Source organism: Mytilus edulis, chromosome 6, assembly GCF_963676685.1.
Source record: "Mytilus edulis chromosome 6, xbMytEdul2.2, whole genome shotgun sequence".
NCBI classification, from domain to species: Eukaryota; Metazoa; Mollusca; class Bivalvia; order Mytilida; family Mytilidae; genus Mytilus; species Mytilus edulis.
Window position 1 is genome coordinate 49490322 of NC_092349.1, and position 15701 is coordinate 49506022.

At 31.9% G+C, this 15701-nt stretch overlaps 1 protein-coding gene across 1 annotated transcript; it reads right to left on the reverse strand.

The window, feature by feature from the left end:
• LOC139527834 (uncharacterized) lies at positions 1–9482 on the reverse strand. Its single transcript, XM_071323511.1, has 9 exons — positions 9386–9482; positions 8106–8291; positions 6780–6815; positions 5109–5269; positions 4276–4734; positions 3534–3600; positions 2173–2325; positions 1195–1355; positions 1–225 (listed from the first exon to the last, which is right to left on the reverse strand). The coding sequence occupies exons 1-9, from the start codon at positions 9444–9446 to the stop codon at positions 121–123; spliced, it is 1389 nt and encodes a 462-aa protein (XP_071179612.1). The 5' UTR covers positions 9447–9482; the 3' UTR covers positions 1–120.
• Positions 9483–15701: the final 6219 nt, after the last annotated feature.

Genomic DNA, 15701 nt, shown 5'->3' on the forward strand with positions numbered 1-15701 from the left:
GATAACAATCCAATTTATTATTTTTATATACATGAATAGTTAAATATGAGAAATGTCCTTCGTTTTATTTACTTAGTAAACGTTCGTTCCAGGAATACTTCTAAATTATGATGATGTATTTTATTCGCTAGTGCAGTTTTTTGGTTGCAATGTAACAGACACTCCAAAATGATCCGATAAAGGAATATCCTGTCCATTCACATCAATGAATTTGTCAAATACTCTCTGAAAATAATAGAAATTATATCCAATTATTAACTAATTAGCATGTACATAGTTCCGTTCTTTTTTAATTGAGGAAGACTTTTTGCATTTTCTTGTTATACAACATGTCGGTGTTTGAAATTAAATTGGTTAGATGTGCCTATGTACTGTGGATTCTTTTAAATTCGTGGGATACCAAATTTTGTGGAATTCGTTATTGATGGAGATCCACGAAATTAAATTTTCAACGAATTAAAAATTTCCTATAGTCTTATATGCAGACTTTGGCAAAACCACGAAATCATTTATCCACGAAAATGCAAATTTTCCTTAATCCACGAAAATGGGTACCCACGAAAATAAATGAATCCACAGTATATATGTTAATCAGAAGGCAACAGTAGTTTACATATGTTCAAATCTTATAAATCAATACACATCATATAATAAAAATATAAAGATTGAAACTCGCATTTTATTTAATGTTTATTAATATGATTGAAAATGAATTGCAAAAACAATTAAACTAGACAAAGTGGTATAATAACAAAAATCTAAGCCTTGTTTTATAATGAGACCGGATAAAAAAAATCCCACTAATTAGGTCGTTTTTTATGAATAAGTATAATACACATCATTTATGATTTTGTAATTTCCCCTTACTGGTCTTTATATAACAATACATTAGTTTGATTCTAGCATCCTTTGTGAGTTTTATAAGGACGAAACGCGCGTCTGTCTTTCCATAAGTAAGCCTGATGCTGATGAGTCTATACGCGCTTGTCTTTTTGGTCTCTGCTTGATAGTTGTCTCTTTGTCAATCATACTATATCTCATTTTCTATATGATGCCAAATCTATCTGTTTTATTAAAATATATATGAACTGAGTTTTTTGTTTTGTTTATAGTAACATGATATTTTTCAAAAACAATTAATATAATGCAATATAACACAGTCTCTCTAAGTATTTACAAAAAAATATTAATTACCTCTGATGACTGGAAATTAAAACCTTTGTAAAAGATATGGTCCAGAATCCTATTTCTGTTAAGATTATTGGAGAAAATATTACCAGGTACCAAAGTTGGAAGGCCGATATGATCAACGTAAGGGTCAGAAAATCCATTTGTCATGAATTCTTTATAATTGTCTACAAAAATTGGATTTAAAAGGATTAAAATAAATTCAAACAGATGTGTTGCAAGTTTGAAACCATAATGAACGTCTTTACGAATTTGAAATCACTACTAAATTTGGTATTTCTTTTTTTTTTTTTTTTTTTTGATCACTCTTATTTTGCTTTGTTTTTGGTTTTTCTTCATGATTTTAATCTGTAGTTTCTTTTTTGTTTTTATCATTGTTTCTGTTTCATAATCTGTATTTGCTTTATTTTTGTTTCTCGTGTTTAGTGTAAAGAAAACAGCTCTGACTTCTGTTAACAATTGCAAATCTTCCATACGTTCGTACAATACTTTATACTTCGATTCTTCAGTGAGTCACTATTTGCAAACGGTTTCTGCTTCACGTTCATTTTATTGTCGTTCGCCTTTTCATGATATGTAAACCAATGGACACTGAAACGCATTCCTGATTTTGATGCTGTTCCTAACACGGGAGGTGTTTAAGCAAACAGTAAGGACATCTTCAAAAATGCAGTTACTTGTGAAAAGAATGTTTAAGAAAACTTTTGTTATAAAATTCAGGTAAAATAATGTTAATAATTTGGCATTAACATATGAATATATCTGAATACTGAATAATTAACTAGATCCGGAAACAAGCTGTTAACTTATATAAATGAAATTGCTAGTGTTTCTACCTAAAATTCGTAGCCGACTCCATGTTTTAATGAGATCATAAACTTAATCGACTCTATATCGAATCGATTTTGTCAAAATACTGTTTCATATTTGTCGCAAAATTAATAATATTTTAAATTTAATATTGATGATAACTCATAATGTTACCTGCATGAGAAGGTGCGATATGTGCCCGAAGTGGGGACTGATTGAAATCTCCCATCAGTATCAATTGCTTTTCCGTTTTAAAATATTCCAAAATTTGAAAAGTATTGTTCAAATTTTCCTCTTCGAAGCTTGAAAACAAAGGTGGCACAACAGCTATTAAAAAAAGGAGATTGTATTTATATAATAATTTCGTATTATTTATACATTTATATAATAGTCTTCAACCAAGACTACTGTTTCGCAAAGCTTCACAAAACAGGAATACGCGTAGTGTCGTGATAGACATAACCTTGCCCGTAATTAAAAAAATCGAGAGAGAAATTGTGGATGGGTAAGAGATATCTAACAAAGTAACGAGTTGTTACAACACATTACTGCAAAGCTACTGAAAAAGTATAAGTGTATTCAACATTTCGAAAAGTTCGGCAACTTTAATTGACATAATTATTGACAATCAACACTGCTGACAGTAGGTGTAACACCACTAAGTCGGGCCGGCCAGAAAGCACATACCAGAAAGTAGTACATATTTAACACAAAATAGTTCCTACGCATGAGTGTAACTTTCAAAATATGTAGAATATATAAGGTATTTTGGTATCAAATGAAAGCTGAAGGACTGGTGATCATTGTTGAACACTTTTGGACTTTTAATTTTGAATGTTAAAAAACTGCACAAAAATAAAAACAGAGGGTACATTTGTCTGGTTTTTTTCTTCAGATCTGAAGTACCTGTTTTAGTACATCCGAAGTTCCGGGAACCAGTTCTTTCTTATAATCCATTAAAGGTATTCTGATTTTTTCAGTACAAGACGCCATAAAGTGTAGTCGAAGTAAGGCGTCAAAGAAAAAAATTACAATAGCCTTTCAAGACGTCATAATTATTTGGACTTTCATTTCCATTAGAGAAATGTGATAAAGTACCTACTGAACAAACAGTGTTTCTAGTTTATCCTGCATAATGGCGATCACTACCACGCTTGATGAACATTAATGGCGTAGGGATACAGGCGATCCCCTCTATCTGGTAAATGACGACATAAAGGCGCGCTTAATTGACGAGGTTTTTTCCATTGAAGGACGAACTCGAATGTGGTCTATTGACAAACTTTTCCGATGAAGGACATAACTCGAAAGTGGTATATTAGATTATAATATGAGTCTTGACGTGCATTTAGGATGACGTGAGATCGATTCGCTCATTATATATATTTTATTGAAACTGAACTTTTGCCAGTATTGGATATAAAGATCCTAACCTTTTCGTGACACACTAGTTGCTCCTGATTATTCGACGGGCTTATGATTTTCAATAATATTTTTAATTAGAAAACACTTATACATCGTTCATGTAAACTTACGGTCAACGTAGGTAATCGAAAGCTCTGCTGTAAGATGAGTACACGCAATTTTGCCCACTTTTTCAACCTAGAAGTACATATTTTATAATTGCAGAACAATATTAACAAAATAAAAACATATAATTGTTTTTTGTTTTTTGTTTAATCTAAGGATTGGTATCGCTCTGTTTAGTATATTTCGTTTTTATGACAAGATAGATGAAATTAAGACTTACACTTAACAACCCAGAAACTAATACCTGTTGTTTGTAACGAACGTAGACAAGAAATACTTTTTTAATGGCGTACAATTGAAAATTAACTGTTCACAAAACTTTCATTTTTTTAAATACTATGGCTTTTCGTCCTCAGGAAAAGATTTCTTAACCTATTTTTGACAACACTTTTAGGAATTTTTGGTCCTCAAAGCTCTTCAACTTTGTACTTTATTTGGCCTTAATAATTTGTTTTGATTCGAGCGTCACCAGTGAGTCTGGCGCAAATAAAAAATATCAATCCTGGTATCTATTATAAGTTTATTTGGTTTGTTTTCTATTATATTTAGAAAGAGTCCAAAGTAGTGTTGTTTGGCTTCTGTCTTATTTAAGCATTTCTTATTAACGTAGACATAATTTCGTTTGATTTTTTTTTAAAGTAAAGTTGAGGGATAACGGCTATTTTTTTTTTTTATCTTAACGAAATCCTGAAACAAAACCCTAATCCATACATCGCAATACGCTATCATACGTATAACAAATATTACCTCAGCCGAAAGCACCCATCTAGGAACAAGTCGTTTAACACCAGGTAACAGGTTCTGGGTATTCCTTTGAGTCAACGGTAGTTTGCTGAATAATGCAAGTCCAGGTAGATTGATTGCATTGAATTTTCTAGATGGAGGTGGATTAACACATTTTGCCAAAACATCAGTAGTGTTGGTGCTGCTTAACAGAACACATGTTAAACATTCCTCAGAAAGTAAACGAGCTCCATTGCAGTTTTGCAAAAAACACCAAGCTTGGTCTCCCCTACTACTAGATGTATTACATTGAGTAAGAAAACATTTAAAAACTGTTTGGAAAGTAATAGAAATACACGGAGGTTTGGTTAATGTCTGTTGTTCCATTATGATGGAAGTGTCATTGTGAACTGCGCTGAAAGAGTGCGGAAACTTACTCTGTAAGGCTTGTTGTATCATAACTAAATCATCAACATACCATACCTGAAGTTAAAAATGTCTTATTGATTTTTTTATTCTTAAAAAGAAGAATATTTTAAAGCTAATAGTTAATATAGTTTATCAACCACTCATGATGACGAATTTTGAGACATTTTTATTCCAAAGATTTATATTGAAGATAAGCACTCAACGAGCTGTTACTCTAATAAGGTGTTACAATTTAAATAATGTTTAATTTTAAGTCTTACTTTGATTTGTGATATACATGGCAACCAAAGAGTTAACACATTTTAAATGAAGAGTTGTTTGTTTTCGTTTTTTTTTTAAATTTTTACTACATATTCAGACATACATCAATGTATGCCTTTAAATGAGATTGAAGATAATTTGGATTTTAGCACAACGATTCGACATACTTCATTTAAACACAAGACATCTCCTTCAGACTTTAGTAAAGCATCGACGATTAGGTTTCTCCGTTGTTCATAAAAGTGCACTGATGTTGCGAGTGCTGTATTAAATGTGACGAAATTTGTTGCAGTTATATTCTCATTATCTATGTTTCTGCAATCACCATCTGTATATGATAGAAAAACACAGAGATTTAGTTAACTTGCTCAGAACTACACACGTATTTATTATCTTTACCTTAAATGTAGTTCCGATACGAGATATATCATTCAACTGAATAGAATATTTCAATATATTATATGAATAAACAATGTGTCTGTATTCCAAAAGTGTTATTTGATGGTATTTTTGTCATAAACTTTAAGGAGTTTATAATAAATGGAATATAAGAAACCGTCAGAAGTATCTGATTCCATACCAACATTATGTTATTTATTTCAAGAGTAGTACATAGTCTTAGCCAATTCATAAAGACATTCAAACTTATGCATATAAACTCATCATAGATACAAATGTACCAGGATTGAAAATTTTATATTTGCGCCAGTTGCGCGTTTCGTCTTCTAAAGACTCATCAATGACGCTGGAATAAAACATGTTGATAAGGCCAATATTTATGTTTCTGACGAATGTTACATTGTGTCATGGACGTTTTAGACATCATACTTGGTCCTGTATACCAGTAAAATATAATATCTACAGTTATTGTGGTTTTGCATGGTTTTATTTTGGATTGTTTTGACCTAAGATAGGATTTATGAGTACTGACTAGGGCTGTGGGACGACAACCCTGCCAGCTAGTCCAAAAACGGAATTTCATGCATCTTGGTGATGATTTTACACCAGTCCTGTGCTTCTAAGAAAAGTTAGACCTTAACCCCAAGCATTAATGTTTCTTCTTCTTTTACTTGTCCAGTCTCCCATCTGAATAAAGATGATTTTTAACTGGTGCATAACTGGCCTATTTATGTAAAACAAGTTAATATAAAGTTATATACAAAAACAAAAGAGTGCAGAGAACAGACATAGTGATTAAAACTATGTACAGGATATCAATCTATGAAAATGAGAGTGGAGAATACAACATAACTATGTTAGCTGCTTTCTGGAATAGTCGAGTGTCTGTGTATTAACAACTGTTGTTGGTAATAGATTTCATTGTGTTATTGTGAATGAAAAGATATGAAAATCGGACGAGTCTTTGGATGCATAAATATGTTTGAAGGTGTTTTAAAAAAGTAAAATCACAGAAATACTGAACTGAGAGGAATATTCAATCGGAAAGCCCCTAATCAAAAGGCAAAATCAAACGAAAAATCACATCAAACGAAACAACAACTGTCGTATTCCTGACTTGGTACATGCATTTTCAAATGTAGAAAATGGTGGATTGAACCTGGTTTTATAGCGTTAAACCTCTCACCTGTATGCCAGTCGCATCAAATTCCATTATATTTACTACGATGCATGAACAAAACAGACATAATTGATAAAATAGTCAAAATATGGGTACAGCAGTCATCACTGTGATACAATCTCAAAACAAATATCATGGATGATATTTTTTGGTTGTTGAGTCTGATGGAATGAGAAATGATTAGTTTCTTGAAACATATAGAGGATACAATCAAGTCTTCAATTTCCTAAATAAGTCAAACTAAACATTTAAAACATACCTTTGGAGTCAGGTCTATTATTACCATTACCAAAATCTGGAATACACGTAATGAATTATTATGATAACGACAAAAGTCTTCTTGTTTCTTCACACAATCTATAATATGTCTACTTTCACAATAAAGATTTTCCTCAAAGGTTTTACTGATTGACAGAGTCAAAATATAATACAGGAGTCAAGTTGTACATACATGTGTATTAATCTTAATGTTATACAGTGCATTTCCTAAACGTCTTTTCATTTTTTGAAGACGTGGTCATGGTTTTGTCGATTTTCGTTTTTTGCGCAATTGTCATGGTTTTGTCACAGTCTGTTCGGGCTTTTCAATTTTGATATATTTGTTACGTCCGCCTCTTTTTACAAGACATATTTTTGGGGGGAATATGAGGATTTTGTGTTTTACGCATTTTCTATCAACCGAAATGTATTGGACCTTCGAATAATTTGATAAATGGAAAAACAGTACAGATCTCTCATAACTTGATATAAAATAATGTAAGACTCTCATGTATAACAAAAACTTTATATACTGTAAACCAACTTATTTTCGCAAGCGATTTATTTTCGCGCCTTTCCCGAGTAGAAAAATAACGCGAATTTAAATAGTCGCGAATATGTATAACTCGGATCTTTTCTTATTTAACTACATCAAGTCAATTAGATAATTGCGAAATTAAATCGCCGCGAGGCTAGTCGCGAAATAAAGTATCCGCGAAAATAAGTTGGTTTACAGTAATATACTAGAATGTTACAAAAAGGGTAAGAAGAATAGGTGGCACGGTAGTATTTGCATTCCAGAATTTAGGTTGCTCTTTTGTGTACCCTACTTAGGTAAATGTATCTAAACAGTGTGATTGGACAAAAAATACAGTATCAACTGAACATACTTTCCCAAACTGAGGGATGAATCAGGTGTAGAAAAATATGAAATAATTTTACATACAGATGAAAATGAATTTTTGAGAATTTTTTTTAATTTTGTATTCACTGCACCATAAAAGACCTAAAATTACTAGTGGCCTTAGGTTTCTAAAAATAGCAAAAAAAGTAAACGGTCATGATACATATTCAAATTCATTTCTGAATAGTAAAATGAAAGTACTTCAGTTAAGTGTGAATGTAGATTTTTTTGCAGTGTTAGAAAGTGGTGAAAATTCTAAAAAGGCTATCATTATCCCTATGGGCCAGGAAATACTACCGTGCCACCAATAGGGCCAGTATCAAACACTAAAAACTATAAAAAAGAAAACTTTGGCAGTATGAAGTTTGTATTTTGTAGATTTCGAATTATTGCTCAATGGAATCCTAAATATTATATTTTTACCAATAAAGTTTACAGGGTTTTTTCCTAGGGCACTTGATCCTATATTCAATTTGTTTTCGTTATGGTTGTGATGAGTCCCTTCTGTAGCAGGTCTTGTCGTAGTAGCAAATTGGTTAACGGCGGGAAATATTACCGCTGAATTTGTACCAGATGCTGCCGAACCAATACCAGCAGATCTTATGTTGGCTGCAACACAAAGAAATAACAACGTTATCATGCACGATATATTATTATAAAATAGCATTTGACTAATGTAAATAAACATTATATGCATAAGTGCTATATAATATATGGGTACAACGTAAATAGTTCCCATTTTAACATTAGCTATTTACGAAAATTAAAACAGTAAGGTGTGGTATAATCAATTATGTGGACATCTGTAGGGAAAAACTGCCTTGAACAATATTGTAAACTTTAAGTAATTTATAAAAGGCATCGGTAAAACATTATTGAAGAAACCCGAAATTTTATTTATATTACATTGCATGTAGGAGTGAATGTTGGAAACAAATCCCATAGAATGAAAAAAAGTAGACAGCTAATAATTTTTTTTTATATTAATGTAAATGTATAACACCATTTACGTTGCCTAGAAAGACAGCGTTAATCGGTGTTTTAAACTTGATGATGTTTCTACGCTACATCTGATCACAGCTAGAGGTATCGCCCCTCTATGCGGAGATTGTGGTTCAAAACACATACTCGTTAAACATCGATAATTTATAAGCATCACTGAATGTTTTAAATTGAACAAGAAACTTGTTTTTGTAGAAACATTAGACTGGGGTATTCTGAAAGGAGGACAGGAGCAGCCAATTGGGGTTCGTGTGCTCGGATTAGTCCACGTTGTGTTTTGTATGCATATTTCATCATGTGCAGGCTATAAGAAACATGTGCCATAGGAAAGGTCAATTTGTACTAGTAAAAGAGGGACGAAAGATACCAAAGGGACAGTCAAACTCATAAATCTAAAACAACTGACAACGCCATGGCTAAAAATGAAAAAGACAAACAAACAACAGCACACACGACACAACATAGAAAACTAAAGAATAAACAACACGAACCCTACCAAAAACCTAGGGATGATCTCAGGTGCCCCGGAAGTAAAACATGCAAAAATAGACATGTAAAATCTACAATGATCTATATCTTATATGAGTTTGACTGTCCCTCTGGTATCTTTCGACCCACTTTTATAGCTATATATTTATTGCTTATGACACAAATTCAAATCATTTCAAAAAAGGATTATAAATTAACGTTAAATATATTACCTGCTTTGCATGTTGTCCAATACAAGAAGCTGACAAAAAAGACACAGGTGAAATATTTCATTCTCTTTGAACTATGTACGTAGATTATGGCATAATGGCAATGACCTTAGACCTGTTAGATAACACTTATGGATAAAGTTACTTAAAATGATTTTCTTTTAAGATTGTCTTTAGTTCATTTTAAAACCAAATGAAACGAGTTTCAATGGATTATAATATTAAGGAATATATTGAACAAATGCAAACCATAGAACAAACGTATTTTACTTGATCTTAAATAGTCCCGTTGTGCATGTTAATGCCCCATTTATGAGCATTATGTTTTTGGTCTGTGCGTGCGTTCGTTCGTCCATTCGTTCGTCCGTTCATTCGTTCGTCCGTTCGTTCGTCCGTCCGTTCGTTCGTCCGAAAAAGAATTATTAGTGAAGTAAAAACTTCCTTTGAGCAGCTATTTTGGTTCAGTTTTGTCAGCAACAACACATTGGCAATGAATTAATTACTTGCAATTGAATAATTCGACCTGGCTAAATTCGTATGTTTTGGTGTATTTCCTTTTCATTTTTAAATCATGAATACTATCGTTACTATCTTTCCTCAGCATTTGTTTAATGTTTGATTGAATTGTTTGAATACTGTTGAAGATGAATATCATGTTATTTTACCTTGTCCTGTTAATAATGATCTTGGGCAAGTTCTTTTTACTGAGTCTATTGAAATTGATCAACATTTTAATAGTTTTACAGACATGTTAGGTAATACTTATGGATCAAGTTACTTAGAATAATGTTCTTTTATGATAGTCTTTAGTTCATTGTCTAACCAAATGAAACGAGTTTCAATGGATTATAATATTCAGGAAACTGTTGAATAAATGCAAACCATAGAACCAACATATTTTACTTGATCTTAAAAAGTCCTCGTTGTGCATTTGTTTAAAGTTTGTTTGAATTGTTTGAATACTGTTGAAGATGAATATCATGTTATTTTACTTTGTCCTGTTTATAATGATGTAAGACCAGTTCTTTTTACTGAGTCTATTGAAATTGATGAACATTTTAATAGTTTTATAAAATGTCAGAAAATGGTATTTTTATTTTCGGATCAAGGTAATTTAAGATTATGTGCCAAAACCTGTAACTAAATTCTGAAAAGACGCCGATAAGTTTTATATTGTAAATAATAATTGAATATTAATGTTGTATAATTTTACCGTTCATATTTAATATTTATTATTTACATACATATTGCTTTAGTTGATTATATATATCGTCTCTCATAAAAATCTGTACAGATTGGTTTATGTATACACAAATGTTTTAAAAATGTATTGTGTAAAAGAAGAGGGACGAAAGATACCAAAGGGACAGTCAAACTCATAAATCTAAAACAAACTGACAACGCAATGGCTGAAAATGAAAAAGATAAACAGAAAAACAATAGTACACATGACACAAAATAGAAAACTAAAGAATAAACAACACGAACCCCACCAATAAATAGGGGTGATCTCAGGTTCTCCGGAAGGGTAAGCAGACCCTGCTCCACACGTGGCACCCGTCGTGTTGTTTATGTGATTACAAATCCGTTAAATAGTCTAATTCGGTAGGTCACATTCAATGTTATACATAAAGTAAATAAAATATTTAATTTAAATGAATTGAATTCTATTCTTTTTTTTTAGCACTTTCGCGGTGTGATTGGGAAAATGTTATCGCTCAAGTTATGTTACTGTATATGGATAAGATGTGTGCGGATGACAGTGCAATCAAAGGAAGACAATTGAATAACGTATTGAAATATATAGTTGTATGTTTTACTGAGAGAAAAGGTAAATCTACACTAACTGGTAGGAAACCACTATCATTTTTTTTTAAATGCCTTTAAAGTCATAAGAAACCTCAAATTAAAAAAAAATAATGCATATGTTTTTTATAACTAAATGAATAGTTTTCATTATACAACTTGTGTACATATAGAATTTTCTGAGGAAAATTCTTTAATTTGTCCACATTTAGAAGAAGTTTACTTATTTTTAATTGCTTGCTTCCAGGAAGCAATTCGCCGAAATATTTTCCGTATGCATAGTGACCTGAGCGTAACCCTCCTCGTAAAAATCCGGTGATCGCAATACGCATGGATCTGTCATTAAAATAAACAATTATCTGATTGTACATGTTAAACACGTGCTCATTACCCATGCTTTTTGTTATTTGTTTACTATAAGGTGACAATCGGTAAACTTCGGCTTGAAAACACGGCATTTAACATGTTTAATGAGCAGCCATATTTGTTAAATCATAACAGATAGAGAGAAAAAAAAATACGATTATACCATATCTTTGCGTAAAAAATGATAAAATCGTGCACAGAGGACTAAGTTAATGATATATACATGCATTGGTTCAAGAATTGGATAAACATTATTTTTCACCACTCACTCGTTTCATATGACTTTAACAAAGATTAATATCACAGGAAATATATAATATCAGTTACACAGTGTGCTAGCGATCTAATACGATATATACTGACCCAATATTAATCGTGTTAACTTAGGTCATTAGCACACTATGTAATGATTTGACTTATCGTCTGGTATTAACACTAGTGGCATATCAAAGTGATCAAGACGTCAATATCGTTGGTACAAAGAACCTACTTCCATTGGTCTATACAAAAACAAAAGCCAACAATAACAACCTGTTACGTTGAATGTTTTTTTATGGATTTGTTTCAATCGTTCTTCATCAATTTCGTCGTCTGTTGAAAGGTTTCAGATTTTTCCTCAACACTGTGTTGTTTTTATAAAAATACATAACACCACTGCTAACCGTGTATTGCAATTAGCCCTGCCTACTAATATGGATATACACGGTCTCCACGCGCTTGTTTTTAAACTATTATATTCCTAGAAATGTATACGAGGTAATATAGTGTTTATTACTTGTCTGTGATATTTGCAAACTTAACATGATAAGGGATAGTCAATACTGTTGTTAGTTTTTATATTACATGTTTTCTTGGTTGGTCAGTAGGGTCATCTGTTTTTGCTTAGGGGCCAACTGAAGCATGCCTCCGGTTGCGGGATGTTCTCACTGTATCCAAGACCTTTCGGTTGCCTTCTGCTGTTTTTTTTTTGCTATTTGGTCTAGTTGTTGTATCTTTGCCACATTCCCCATTTCCATTCGCAATTATATCTAACCTCATATTTCAATTGAGCTTAAGATTAAACCTCTAGCGTATGAAGTAAAGGTCGTCCTAATGTGGCTGGTAAATGATGTAATTTTTAAAACTAAGTAGTATCGATTCATTTATAGCTTACCTCACCATAAAATGATTTGTCGACTCTTGGTATTAATCAGTAACTGCCCTTACATGACGATTTTCACGATTTTGTTTTTGCATTTGTACTATTCATCTTACATAGTACTATAACAGATAGAGAGAAGACTAAACAAAATAAATTATCAGATTGTCTAGATCTACAATTAGGTCAATTAACAAGGTCCAAAAATCAGCGTTATTGTCCTTACATGAATTGTTTTACCAAGTTTTTGCATACAAACTTGCTATATATAAAAGAGATAGGTATACACTTTAAAAGGCAAGAACTGCGAGTAGGACAAGATCTACAAATATGAAAACATGACTGAAATTGTCAGTAAAATCTTTGTGGAATTATTGCCCTTTAATGATGACTTGCCAAAAAGAGGCCATTATTGAAAATGTAAATTAGCGATGCCGGCTCTTTAAAGCCTTCAAATATTTATAAGGTAACTGTAGGAATTTATATATAGTAAATCTGATATGACATACGGAGACAATTTTTATGATCGGGATATTTTAGTTTAACATAAATGAGAACATTTAATGTTTGTTCACTATGTTATTTTCCAACAGTGATGTTTTGTTGGCCTTTCTTACACATTGTTACAGTGAGAATATTTCCTAAATAATTTTCCAAGACCATGTCTCTAATGAGTTTAAGATTCCAGTAAACTCACCTTTGTATTATTGATAAATTATATAGTCAGAAATTTAGTTACCACACATTACTTTAAACGTTTCGTTGTCAATATAATGGAATTTGATGCGACTGTCATACAAATGAGAGGTTTAGGTATCTATAAAACGAGGTTCAATCCACCATTTTCTACATAAGAAAATGCCTGTACCATGTCAAGAATATCCATTTGTTTGTTGTGTTTAAGCTTTTGATTTTGCCATTTGTTTAGGGACTTTCCTTTTTGAATTTTCCATGGAGTTCATTATTTTGGTGATTTTACGTTTTACGTAATTCGTTTTTCATAGATATATTGTTCCGACCTTTGGTTTAACATGTTGTAATCTTATCACAATTAAAGTTGCAAATCCTAATTGTTGATCCTGATTATAAATTCCGTAAATCAAGAAAGATTAATATTATACTATTGGTCAGTTGAAAGGTAACCAATTATAAGCATTGCATTAAAATTTGAATAGTGTTTTTATCTCTACCAACACATATTACAGTAACACTTTTCTTAAGCCTGTTTATGCTGTCTTTAAACTAAACATGTTTGATATGTATACTTGACTGACATTTTAGATCTAGTTTATCACTTTAATTATGGCTTGAAAGAGAGGCAAAAGATATCAAAGGGACATTAAACTCATAATTCGAAACAAAACTGACTATGTCATGGTAAAAAACGAAAAAGACAAAATAAAGTACGCAACATAGACAACTAACGACTGAGTAACACATATCCCAGCAAAACTGGAGGTGCTCTTATGTGGTATGGAAGAGTAAGCAGATCAGGCTCCACATTTGACACCTGTCGTGTGGCTCATGTTCAAACCCAGCAATAATACTTTATAGGTAAAAGTTAAATTAGAGGAAACCAAAAAGGGATTTTGGTTAAACTAGGAGTACTCATTGACAACATCAAGATTTTTGTATTTTGTTAAATTGTATTTATTGACTTAGGGACGACATCAAAAGATCGATGTAGGATAAAAAACTTAAATCAAATAGTTTGGGGGTAGGGGGTTAAAATCTGCAAGTTTTGTATATCTAAAATCGATTTTCACATATATCCCTATTGGTAAATCATTTTTTCCCAAATTAAGTTAAAAGGGGAATTGGGGGGTGGGGGGGGGGGGGGGGGTCAGTGAAAAAACTATGTGAATTAAGTTTTTTATCTTACATTGAACTTTTGATGTCGTCCCTTAACCATGTTTACAAATGTTCTCCAAGTGAATCTAGATCAAACCGGCTAACAACCATACTTAGGATGTAAAGATGATCTGACTACCACTATGACTAATGGTTGTAATGTTGCATATTTTCAAAGTTGAGCAATTCAGCATAGAAATCAACATTATAATGGTTTTTAAAAATGATGTACATGATGTACTCAACAGAAAATTTCGATTCTTGAGAAACTTACACTAAAAGCAAAAATGGCCAGGACAAGATCCACAAATATGAAAACATGACTAAAGTTAAAACTAGAGCCTCCAAGGACACTGCGTCGCTCAAATTATATCTTTATTTACAATTAATGCGTGAAATGATGCAACCGTTATACTTTTGTTCTAGTTTTAGAGATACAAGTTAAAAACTGCATTTTCCCCTATGTTCTATTTTTAGCTATGTCTGCCATGTTGGTTGAAAGGTGGGTTCATCGGACACATTTTTAAACTAGATACTCAAATGCTTATTTGTGGGTATTAATGGGTAACTGTAGGATTTATTTGGTTTAATGGGTAAAGGTAACAACAAATCTAAGTGTTCAGTTAAATATTTTTATTTGTGTTTTTAAAATTTTTTGTTATTGGCTTTGAACTAGATACATGTTTCATTAACAGGATTTTTTGTTTTTCTGCTTTGTATATGTTTGATGGTTTAAAGCTTTTCCGACTGATTTTTATAGTTTTTCTTATGTTGTGCTGTTACACCACAGTCCCGGGTTATGCTGATGGTTGAAGGCTCACAAACATTTCTAAACCCGCCACTTTCTTTATCTGCCTGTCCCCTGTCAGGAACCTATAGATCACTTGTTCAGTGTCTTGTTTATTGTTTGACATATTAGTTTTTCATAATTATTTTGGTTATAAATTAGGCTGTTGATTTTTTCAATTGAATTTCATATTTTTCATGTCTATGCCTTTTATAACTGATTATAAGCATGATAAGTTATGGGATTTTCTCATTGTTGTAGGCCATAACTGCTTACATCTGTTCCATTTGATTGTGGATAGTGGTCTTATTGCATTGCCAATCATATCAATTCTCCTTATTTTAATTGAGAATGTTGTTCATACCTATTCA

Bases quoted from the DNA above. Each gene is read 5' to 3' on its own strand.
- LOC139527834 (XM_071323511.1), bottom strand. From the start codon at position 9,446: ATGAAATATTTCACCTGTGTCTTTTTTGTCAGCTTCTTGTATTGGACA. The intron at 4,735-5,108 runs GTATGTCGAATC...TTTTAACTTCAG, and splicing joins ATGTCTTGTGTTTAAATGAA to GTATGGTATGTTGATGATTT. The intron at 1,356-2,172 runs GTAACATTATGA...CAATTTTTGTAG, and splicing joins TATCGCACCTTCTCATGCAG to ACAATTATAAAGAATTCATG.